General features: G+C 41.4%; 1 protein-coding gene across 7 annotated transcripts in view; it reads right to left on the bottom strand.

The window, feature by feature from the left end:
- klhl5 (kelch-like family member 5) overlaps positions 1-12,677 on the bottom strand; it is a 132,444-nt gene that overhangs the window by 20,398 nt on the left and 99,369 nt on the right. For all 7 annotated transcript variants that reach the window (XM_060916701.1, XM_060916700.1, XM_060916704.1 and 4 more), the window contains exons 5-7: positions 8,507-8,719; positions 1,960-2,146; positions 189-413 (exon numbers count right to left, since the gene is read on the bottom strand). In XM_060916701.1, the coding sequence (XP_060772684.1) occupies positions 189-413; positions 1,960-2,146; positions 8,507-8,719 (625 nt within the window). The remainder of the gene's footprint in view (positions 1-188; positions 414-1,959; positions 2,147-8,506; positions 8,720-12,677) is intronic.

Raw genomic sequence — 12,677 nt, 5'->3', positions numbered from 1 at the left:
ACACACACACACACACACTCTGAGTATGCATACAAGCACATATTAAATATACTGTATATTAATAATACTGTATTAATGCATTAACACAATAAAATCCCCTGTACCTCCACACACCCTGCATCTTCATGTCCCCACCCTCTCATAACACAGCCCCACCCAGAGTGAAAGGTCAGAGTTCGGGGGCTCACCCAGACCGTGGCGGTGCGTGGCCATGGGAGGCATGACACTCCACGTGTTGCTGCGTGGGTTGTAGCACTCCACCGTGTTGAGGGTTTTGAGGCCATCACGGCCGCCCACCACGTAAAGGCGCTGGTCGATGACGGCCACTCCGAACTGCAGTCTCCGCCCGCTCAGCACGCCCACCTGTCGCCACGTATCCCGCCGCACGCAGTATTGCTCCATACTTGTTGCTCCTGGAAAAAAAATTGCAGTGCAGTTTTCATTAACCTTTTAGCATTAATGAAGGTTATTTGAAGTAGGGATCGACCGGTATGTTTTTTTCAGGGCCGATACCGATACCGATTATTATGGAATTGGGATGCCGATAACCGATATGTGCAACCGATAAATGTAAACATTATAATTCACATGAAATTAAACATAGCACACACTGACACAGACCTTCATATCCATGAAATGGATGTTTAATTGTAAAATTGAACATGAAATTTTGTGCAGGGAGATGCCAGCAGCATTTGTACAATAAAGTCAAACATTAGTTAGAATAAAATGAGAAATAAAATAATAATAAAATAAATATTTACCAATTTAAAAAAAACCACTCTCTACTATATTACAGCTCACCATTTTCAGTGGAAAATAAATGAAAATACACTCTGGATTCTTTTACACTAAGAACTAAGTAAGACTTACCAAATTCAAGTAGTTTTTAAATAACAAATCAAGTGTAGAGAGCTGCCTGCAGCATTTTTTAAAAAGTAAAATCAAACATAAAGTAGGCTATCACTCCCTATTATGTAACAACTTAACAAGTAACCATCTACATTCTAATGCTTTTAATGCCCAAGCCTAATATTCCCAATTTAGGAGGATTGTATTGTAGTGAAGGAAGCATTACATGTAGTTTCAGCGAGACTAGTTGGTTGTAGGCTAATTCAAGTGCTTCCTTCCGTAAGCTAAGTTTGCCTGGCTACACAGATGCAAATGGACAATTTTAACGAGTAGTAGATGAAGAATGTAAACATATAATGATGTTGTGCTTTTGCAACTTGTGCGTTTGTGACTTATTGCAGCAAAAGCAGCGTGTCCTTACCTTGAAGTGGGATCTGCTTCTGCCCGAGTGCCCATACGGCCGCCTTGAAACAGTTCACAGCGTTTAGCTACACGTGTTGATTGGCTGTATCCCTTGTGCCGCTTCTGCCCGAGTGCCCGTACGGCCGCCTTGAAACAGTTCACAGCGTTTAGCTACAAGTGTTGATTGGCTGTATCCCTTGTGCCACTTCTGCCCGAGTGCCCGTACGGCCGCCTTGAAACAGTTCACAGCGTTTAACTACACGTGTCGATTAGCTATATCTCTTGTGCCAAACAAATCAGATGTTGTGGTGGGCGGGACCGTGTTCTTGAACTCAGAGAGGCGAGTGCAGGAAAGGACGTGCAGTGACAGTCGCGTTAGGAACGAAATGGCTGCAAAAAGGCATGTTATCGGTATATCGGTGGAAATTATGGCCGATACCGATAACTCTAAAAATGCAGAATATCGGCCCGATATATCGGCCAGGCTGATTATCGGTCGACCCCTAATTTGAAGTCTCTAAAATATGTAGCCTGGTGTGGTTTAGCCCCTCCTTCCTTTTACTTTGAAGTTGTAGCTCATAAAAATGCAAACGGTGACCCCTGTGTGCCTGATCTAGACTCAGTGTTGACATTTAGCTTTTGCACAGTGTGATCATCTACAGATATTCAGTTTGTATTTATAAACTACTAACTAATATAGTTTACCCTTGGTGGCATCCATGCCCCCGACGGCGAACAGTGTCCCGACGGTGGCCTTTCGTGGCCGTGTCCTCGGGCTCTGCAGAAGCGGCCGGCGCTCGGGCAGCAGGTGGTACTTCATCGCCTCCATGACCAAGCGCTGGCACTCCACGCTGTCCCTCAGCAGCGGGTTGGCCTCCATGTCCGCTAAAAACTTAAACAAAAAACACACACACACAAGAAGCATTATGCATAAACTCTAAGCAGCAGGTTGGCTTAATTTGGACAAGCTATTCTTCGGGATAAGTCCCTGTTTCCCACTCTGGTGTGGACTGGTTTCCTAAAACACCAACACAAATGTTCTGCAATGAAAACAAGAACTACCAGCTAACACAGCCATACATCATTATTGTTTCTCTCTCTCTTTATCTCACTTCACCTCGTTCCACTCCTCTCGTCCTGCCGCTCATGCTCCAGCAGATGAGAGGTTTTTAATGAGAGAGAAGCTACAGCTCCGTGTCCTAATCTCACAGTAATGAAGTCTAATCCGCACCCACAGTGACAGGCCATGAACACACACACACACACACACACACAACGCTGACTTCTTGGCCAATAGTCAGCAACGGCTGCCAGATTACTAATGCTAAGCTTGACAGCGCGCTGCTGCGCTGATGAACCTCCCATACGTTCGTATAGGAGAACAGTTTTCGTTTGGCCTTTTGAAGACGTTTAAAAGTGTTTAATCTACATAAAACTAGTGCTGATTGAAGAATAAATAACATATTTACAGAATATAGTGTTAATTTTGTGCGCTGTTGTAACGAGCTTTTACTTTAAGCGTATTTTTAACGTTGTGTGATGCAATACACTAAATTCACCGGTGCCGCCATCTTGGGTTTTCAGTAATATTCGTCACTGGTGCATGCGTTTTGTTGTTACTTCCAGCTTGCCCACTGTTGGTTCAATCAGCTTGAAACTCGTGATTCCCACCTCATGGTCGAATCTCTCATGTTGACTTGATTTTTCTAATAAAATCGGCTCAACACTTTGCCGTCTACTGCCCGTGAAAGATCGGATCACTGAGGAAAATTTTGTATCCTTCTTAAAAATCACTGATTTTCCTAAATTTTTTTTTCATGGAGAGAAAATGAGATGTATAAATGTCAGTAATACTGTTTTGAAGAGAATTAACCCTTTGGTGACTGACCCCTTGAAAATGGTTCCTCCAGGAACGATGACGTTTCAGTTGTCAAGACAATGGAAAAACTAAAATACAAAAACAGAAAGATACGTCACAATGCTCTTGTGCACAAAACAAAATGCTCTTGTATTTGTATTTTAGTTTTTCCGTTGTCTTGACAACTGAAACGTCATGGTTCCTGGAGGAACCATTTTCAAGGGGTCAGTCACCAAAGGGTTAACAAAAGTTTGACCCTTTTATACACAGCGCATTCGAGCACCACCGTCATTAGTCGTGCTTGGTGTCCACGATTTAAAGTGAACATACCTGCTAAATTCTGACTTTTATGTTTAAACACAAAGGATGAACCAATTTCACTGACGGATTACTTTTAAGCCTTCTAGGTACAGAACTGTGATCTGCAAGAAGCCGCCTTTATCTGTAATTCTTACCCTGATACTCTAAATTCTAAATCTCTTTATTTTGGGCTTTTTGGTCTGTTAATTTCTGATTGAGGTTTTTTTCTCATGAATGGAAAATTAAACCAATGGAAAATGGTTGGTGGTTTGCGACCGGGGCAACGGACAGAAATGGAAATTTTTATAAAATCCTTCTGGATCCAGGATTTTTTTTAAAGGATTCTTTATCATTGCGAGATGAGCTGCTTGGCGGAGGTCTGCGCTCTCCGAGTGCTTTTCTAGTCAAAATGTTCATAACTTTTGTTTTTTTTAGACACATTTACAAAATTAAACAAGTTCTCAATTCAGATCTTCACGCTCTTTAATTTGATGCATTACACAACACTATGACAACTACTTTAAAAAAAAAATGGCCTGCCCTTGCTACTAATGCTGTTTGGGAAAAAACATCAGGTAGTGATTTCAGCCATGTTCTATTATAATAAATGTTCGCCTGTTTTGGGAACATGTGCATTCTTGAAAAATAAGAGGTTGTTTGAACTTTCCGATATTCAAAGCACTGAAACACTCTGGAAGCCCCGCCCCCTACCACCACTTCACACTAAGAACATTTTTGGACCGTGTCTGCGGTGCGTGAAAGACGCGATGAGGCCATTATTAAAAAATGTTCTGTTTCCGGTCCACCGGCCGGGTGAGTGCAGTTTGTGCGGTTGAATTTTTTTTTTTTAACGCCGGTTTTTCGACATTTTTTTCGGGTTCATAAATCTAAAGTCGAACTTGACATTTACGCATTCCCAGGGCTTTCCACTAAGGCTCATACTAGCCAGCCATGACAAATAAGTAGCCAGCCGGGGGGAGTAAACACAAAAACTCCTGTGCATGCAGTTCCCAGGATTAAATGTATTTTCCACAGACCATTTATTTATTCACTTTACTCAAATACAAAGTAAAATGGCAGTAAATCTTTTCTTTTCTTGCGTACTGCATCATGAGGCGTTCCTGGCTTGTAAATCTCTTATTTTCGGTGCATGACACATTCACGCAACTGAGCATGCTATGAATTAACAACGACAACGGTCTGCAGTGGTGGCTACACAATTACACACTCAGCGAACATTTCTCCATTTGTGTATGAAAATACACTCCAACCACTCAGTTTGGTTTCATTTACAACCAACGGTGTCTTTTGATGTCAGCACGTAATTGAACGAGAGAAGACTGGTTTACCGGAGACAAAATAAGCGTTCTCTCTGCTTCTGTTCCCTCCGACACACTACTGCCTCCGCCGAGTGCGCGCGCACTCTGAACTGAATCAGCTCTGCGCATGCGCCGTGCGGCACAAAAAAATGTCAGCCACCATGAAGGAAGGAGATCCGGAGTTTTCAAACATTTGCTTAAGTGTGAAATCGCAAAATGGTATTCTAGCGAACAACAAAATAGTAAAGATTCAGAAAACAAATCATTCAGTGTTCATTTTAATAGTGTAATTTTATCCGAACTAGGCCTAACGGTCGATTTGGAACTACAAAAAGTCCGTGTGTCAGACATTTTAAGTACCTTTGTAAAAGTTTTGCAAATGTTGCAGTCAGCATTTAAAATGCTAACTTAAAGTTTTTGTTCAAGTTTCAGTTGATTAAACTGTCATATTTTATTAAATGTGTCTGCTTTTGTAATAAAAAAAGTACTGAAAGAAAAAGCAAACACAGCATTGTGATTTCTTATCCATATATATATATATATATATATATATATATATATATATATATATATATATATATATATATATAAAAAATCCCTCCCTCCCAACTGAAAATTTTTTTGCTCACCCAGTGGACAGGAAACGGATTTTTTTTTAAGGATGGCCTGATGCCGTCATGACCCTTGAACTGGAAGAAGTTCAACGGATTCCAGGAAGGCGCACATCCATCGGAGTCCAGAGGGAACGCAATCCTATACCACACCCTCAAAATTACAGCGGGCCTCTGGTACGAAGCCAGAGTCTAAGGAAAGGTACCACCCATAGGGGGAAAATGTAGGAGAGTGGAATGTATATTTGTGTTCCAGACATCTATTACCTTTTTGTTATTGTTAAAATCCTGAAGTTGATTATTTTCCGACAACAGCAATCTGTCAAGGGTTACATTTTTTTTTTTGTTAGTCGTACTTCATATAAATTCACGACTCCAAACTGCAGTGTTTATTAAATCCATCAGGTACACCAGTGCTACAGATTTCATAAACCTACCTTACACCACCCTGCCTGCCTCGGCTATCCCTCTATCCATCTTTGCTTTCATTCCCATCTGTTCCTTCATCCATCACGGCCGCTTTCTCTGCTCTTACTTTCCTTCCCTTTTTTTTTTTTGCTAAAAAAAAAAAAAAGCAAACATTTTTGCTGTAAAGCTGCACCGTGGCAGCTGTACCGATCTGTCAAAGGGATCTATCTAATATATTTCATCAGCGAGGCGGCAGAGCAGCCCAGGGGCTGAGAAAGGGGAAAAGAATCCTCCTTTCCACGAAGAGGATGAAAGAAGCCGCAATTTCCATTTAGATTGAACGGGATGGGCGCGGCTGAATCGATGTCTCGCTCAAAATGTATTTCAATACAGTATTATCTCTGCCTTTTTCTCCTTCACGATTGCAATCAGTCGTTAAAATTTTAAAGCAGTTTACTGAGAGAAAGACAGATGAAAGACAGAGGCGAGAGTTTGAGTGAGATTAAAAATGCGCTGATGGAAAAGAGAAGCTAAATAGAGATATGGAGAAAATAGTCAAGAGGAACATCCTCTTCTGCTGCCTTTTTTTACACAAGACTTTATCACACACCAGTGATCCAGTGATGAACCGATGATGAACAAGTTTATCAATGATTAAAAGAGGCGGTTTTTTGTCTGTGCTCATGTAGTACACAAACCGGAGTTAAATTCCGAGCTAAACATAAGACTCCGTCAAAGGCAGTGTGAGCCATCATGTTTGAGCAAAGTGTAAAACCTAGAAAAAGCTTAGCCAGATCTAGACAGACAAAAATATGTGAGCTAGATAATTTTAATAGGCACATTCCCCAAAGGCCTCACTGTAGTCTGTGTGTGTGTGTGTGTGTGTGTGTGTGTGTGTGTGTGTGTGTGTGTGTGTGTGTTGTGGCTGGTAGATGAATACACAGAGAAGTTGATGCTTGAGGCGGTTTGTGTGTGTGTGTGTGTGTGTGTGTGTGTGTGTGTGTGTGTGTGTGTATAAATAAGTGTGAAAAGGAACATCCTGTCAAAAATAACCCAGACCCTCTCTTGATACTGCCATCACATACATACCAATGTGCTCGTGCATGTTCATACACTGCAACCCCGCTATAACAAACATCTTGGTGGACACCCAAATAGTTCGTTTCCTGAAAAAGTTCATAATACTGAAATGGACCCACTTGTCACACCAAACGCTCACATTATATACAAAATTTTAGAAACGTTAAAAATCCTTATCATGAATTTCTCCTTCCGAGTTACTATCGCAGTTCACTGACCGAGTTAAAGGATCACGAACGGAGGCGGTGATTTCGTTGCCTGTTATGGAAATGACGGAGGTTACCAGTGTATCATTGTCAGTGTCCACCCACTGACTCGCTATGTTTCCTAAATCTTCACCATTCAGTTCATTCATGTGTTGCAAATCACCGATGATGTCATTTATGTCGTGTCGCAAGTCTGGACGGGGTGGTGGGTATAAAAACGCCACTGGTGCACTTTATCCAGGTGTTAAGTTTAGCGGTATTAGCAGTCATTTCGTCCTTTTACCAATTCTTTAATCGCCGTTCTCGATAACTGTTAGTGATCGACACCTAAGTGAGGCTCGTTAAGCCTTTGTTTTATGGCGTTAACACGTATTATTAACTTGACTGTGGACTTACAGTTTGTCTCTGGGGACAGAGGAGCGCATGGCTCAGTGTGTCATGTAAGCAGGCAAATGATGGCTGTAATTACAGGAAAAGTGGTTATTTACAAACAGGCAGGCAGAGATTTCAAAACCATAAGACAAAAGCAAGGTCATGAAACGGACAATGGTCAGGCAAGGCACAAACAGAACGGCGGAGGCAAAGACGAAAGGCAGAGTCCAAATACACAAAACGAAGTCAAAACCAGAAAGGCAATATGCAGATACAATGTGAGGCACTCAGTAGAGCGCATATACTTTGCTAAGTCTGTGCGTTTAGAGTCCTTATAAGCGCACACTGTGATTGCACTCTAATCCGGAACAGAGGCATAGTACTGTAGTACCAACACATGACACAGTGATGTTTTTTATGAAGATACCGAGTCATTGTCATTAAAGCCAGGAGACATGAACTTAGTTCATCATCTGCGAAAGTTCACAGTAAAAGAGTCTGTTATTGCGGGGTTGCAGTGTATTTGGTCTATGTGAGGAATGGATGGATGGATGGATGGATGGATGGATGGATGGATGGATGGATGACAGGCAGACTGGTCTATGTGAGTGATGAATAGATGGATGAACGGGGCTGTGACATGCACGCTGGACTAATGGATGGTCTATATGGATGGATGGATGGATGGATGGATGGATGGATGTGCCAGACTGTCCTTCTGGTTTTGGATGGATGGACGGATGGAACTGTGAAAGGTAGGCTGGTCTATGTGATGGATGGATGGGACTGTGACAGACAGATTGGTCTCTGAGGGATGGATGAAACTGCTTGATGGGCATGCTGGTCTTTGAAATGAGTAGATGGACAGATGGAACTGTTTGGCAGGTAGCCTAGTTTAAGTGAGGGATTGGTAGATGAAAGGATGGACAGATGAATGGAACTATTTGGTCTCTGTGATGGATGGAAGGATGGATGGACTGGCTGACAGGCAGGCTGGTCTATGTGCATGGCTGGTAGATAGATGGATGAACAGATGGATGGTTGAATGCAGTAATGTCTATGCCAGGACTAACAGGACTGGCAGAGATGCAGGCTGACCTGGGGTTTGAGCAGAGGCAGGCGGATGTGTTGAAGCAGTGCAGGGAGCTGTGACTGGCGATTGGCAGGATCGTACCGCACCCAGCTCAGCAGAGCCGACACCACGGTCTCCTCATCCGGAACATTCATATCATCTGACACCAAGAGCTTCTCCACCTCACACGCTGGGAGCAGCAGAAACTCCTGATTTTTCATCACACCCAGGAAGTGTTCCTGAAGAGAAAGAGATTGCCTGAAGTCACACTTTATAGAGATACATACTAAACTGGTCAGCATGGTTTTTCTTATAATACACATCAACTGGGAGTTATTTTTTATTTTACTGGGGACATTAAATCTTTCCCCATTCATGGGTCTGAAGTTATAAAATGTTGCTGCAAGAAGCGATGATAAGGGAGCGCATTCAGAGTGCATGGAGGAGTTCAGAATAAGATCTATAGATCATAATGAAAGTATCTGCACAGTAAAATAGAAAATACTGTCAAATAACTCTGTCACCTCTTCTAGTCTGAATCATCCAGCGAGTAAAAGCAAACAGGCAACGATAAAGTAACAGTACTGAGCATAGCCTCAGTATATAATTGGCTATAATTATATACTATAACTATAATTGGCTGGGTTGAGTCAAATAATACAAATCACGCCACTTGCTGTTGGGTTTAGCGCTGCCTGGGAGTTTTGGACAGATGGCTGTCAATCAAGTGTGCTCATTTGCAAATGAGGTCACACCCATCTAAAGATTTCTCACAGATCTGACCAGCAATTTCAGTTGATAATGGAGCACTAGTTTATCAAATGTATATATTTTTTTGTCCAAATTTGCTAGATGTTTAATATAAAGCATTTATTTTTTCGCGGTCCGATTTCCACCAAATCGTGTGCTCTGACTGGCTCGCGAGCAGTCCGGAATCCTACGATACGGACCCCGGTTACAGACCTTTGGCGACTCGCTCGTTCACAACAACAAACATAGTAGCAATTTATTATCAACATTTATTTTCGCATTTCTCAGTATAATAGCATTAATTTTACAGCATGGATAGCGATAACGACAGTGTTCACAGCGAAAGCAAGTTTTACTATCCTGAGGAAGACGAAATAAAAGAAGACATTTCAGGAGAAAGCTAAAAACCTGTAACTGTTGCTAATACCGAGCAAAAACATGGCTGAATCCTGAATTAGGGATGGCGAAAACTAAAAAAAAAATCTTGACCAACCACCGAGCCTCATTAGCCGGTTAAAGCCGGTTAACCTATGAGTTTAAACAGGGATGCAAACGGCGCGCCTTTTGGCAGATGCCGCCTTTTTCACGGCTGAATCGTGCGGATCCGATTTTTTTTTTAGGGGGGGCGTTGGAGTGTCTGAATAATTTCATCGGAGTAAATTCTGTATTAAAATTACTAAATAAGCAAATGCCGTTACAGTCCATAGGAAGTACAAGTATGAGAAGAAAACAGTAAATCAGAAAGCTGCGCACGTTTGCGCGGAAGCTGCGCAAATGTGCGCAGCTTTCTGATTTACTGTTTTCTTCTCATACTTCCTATGTTTCATGGACTGTAACGGCATTTGCTTATTTAGTAATTTTAATACAGAATTTACTCCGATGAAATTATTCAGACACTCCAACGCCCCCCCTAAAAAAAAAAATCGGATCTGCACGATTCAGCCGTGAAAAAGTCGGCATCTGCGCCTTTAGTTTGTGTGGAGAGATATGATCTGCAATAACATGCATTGTTGGCTACAGACCGAAACATACTTTCAGAATGCACTGGCCAAGGCAGGACTAAACTCCATGTGCCTTATAATAATAATTTTTAAAAAAAACAGAATAGTAATTTGTAAGCTAAAAAGCCTGTGTCGACACTTTTCTTTCACCGAGTGGCAGCTGTCTTCAACTGGTGCGGGAGGGCGGGACATGACTGAATGGGTGTTTCTGATTTGTCAGCTGTCGTCCTTGCACCGCATGGCATGCCCCAAGTGTTTACAACACAGAATTCCAGGTTCTCCGCTCCAAAATCGGCAGCTTCAAAACGATTTATTTATTTTTTAACCGACAACCAAAAAAAAAATAACTGGTTGACGTTGATTCGGTCAAACGGTCATCGGTTAACATCCCTATCCTGAATGACTCCTATTTGTATAAATAGGGGACTACATAGGTGGCAAAATGTAGGGTTTTTTTTCCTGCCATGGAAGTGCACTTGTATACCGAGGAGGAAGCCATTTGCATTACAGCCGTGAATGAGGATTCAAAATGGCGTCTCGGCTCGGTTTTCCCTTTCAGGCGCTCTCGTTTTCTGTTAGAATTTGGTAAAGAAAAAAATAAATATATTATTTACCAGCTTAAGGTCGGTCTGTATGGTGAAATACCGTGACCTCGGCCTTAAATACTGACCTCGGCCCAGAGGGCCTCGCTCAGTACTTTCAAGACCTCGGTCACGGTATTTCACAATACGGACCTCCCAGCTGGGAAATAACTTTTTTTTCGCGGTCCAAAGCCTGTGCTCTGATTGGCTGGCGGGCAGGTCCGTATCCTACGGTACGAACCCCAGTTACGGACCCCGGTTACGGGCCTCTGGCGACTCGCTCATTCACAACAACAAACATAGTAGAGCCATTCCACCAAATCGGTGCCATTTACATCCCTAGAAAATTATATGTATAAATGCACATAAAAATGTACTTCAAAATACATTTCCTTATTACACAGAATGTCCTGCACATTGATCTGATTTCAAATTTAAGATATATAATTGTAAGGATTAATAAAAACTACCTAAAACACTGAAAAATAGCATGTGTTACCTGTCCCCGCACTCTAACTTTATACTTAACTATGAAATATTGTGATTAAAACTGTTGTGTGACTGCATATCCTATCCATGGTTTAAATCTTTTTTTTTTTTCAGAAGAAATCCACAATATCTTAGTTAAAATACACATTTTAGTCGCGTCCCTGGGTTTTCACTCAGTCCTGTTACCCAAATATACAGTATTACCCCATCTGACAAATTTGGAACATTCCATAAATCACATGCTCAACAGGAAGTTACATCAGTTGTGTCTTCTGAAGGCCATGGGAAGACCAAAAGTTAGTTCTCTCATTTACTTTTCTGTATATTTGATGATTTTTTAACTTTGACTGATAAGGTCAATGTCAACATACTGTCCTGTTACTTAAATTATTTCTTAGATGATATTTGTTTATTTTAAAAATACAGATTTTTGTTAAATCACTAGAATGTGCTAAGTGTGGTCATACTATTAGCGATGACGCCATGTGGCTTAATTCCATGTATTAGCTAATCCTAGGCTAAAAACTCAGTCCTGTTACTTTCAGAGTTTTGGTAACAGGACTGAAAAAAATGCAGCCATCTTTGACTTCCAAACCTTGTAACGTAGCCTGAGGTTGACCAATACACATTTTGAATAGTTAAATATGTGTTATTATAATCAGTGTTGAAAAGATATAACAAATTAAGTTTAATTTGGGAGTGGTACAACAAGCAAATGGCACCCATTCGGTGGAATGTCCCAGTAGCATTTTTTGTCAACATTTATTTTCGCATTTCTCAGGAGAATAGCATTAATTTTACATCATGGATAGTGATAACGACAGTCTTCACAACGAAAGCAAGTTTTACTACCCTGAGGAAGAAGAAATAAAAGAAAACATTTCAGGAGACAGCTAAAAACCTAACTTGCTAACGCCGAGCAAAAACATGGCTGAATCCTGAATAACTCCTATTTGTATAAATAGGGGACTACATAGGTGGCAAAATGTAGTTGTTTTCCTGCCATGGAAGTGCACTTGTAAGGAAGCCATTTGCATTACAGCCGTGAATGAGGATTCAAAATGGCGGCTCGGCTCGGTTTTCCCTTTCGGGCGCTCTCGTTTTCTGTTAGAATTTGGGAAAGAAAAAAATAAATATATTATTTATCAGCTTAAGGTCGGTCCGTATGGTGAAATACCATGACCTCGGCTTTGAATACTGACCTCAGCCCAGAGGGCCTCGCTCAGTACTTTCAAGACCTCGGTCACGGTATTTCACAATACGGACCGACCTTAAGCTGGTAAATAACATATATATCTGTTAGATATTATACAAATGTGTCGTATTATATTCTTGAATTTTCTTCATATATTAAGTTGAATGAATGCAAAGACAGA

This window comes from Neoarius graeffei, chromosome 3 (assembly GCF_027579695.1).
Source record: "Neoarius graeffei isolate fNeoGra1 chromosome 3, fNeoGra1.pri, whole genome shotgun sequence".
Taxonomy (NCBI): domain Eukaryota; kingdom Metazoa; phylum Chordata; class Actinopteri; order Siluriformes; family Ariidae; genus Neoarius; species Neoarius graeffei.
Note: the sequence above shows the minus strand (reverse complement) of the source record. Positions and strands in the feature narration are given on the sequence as shown.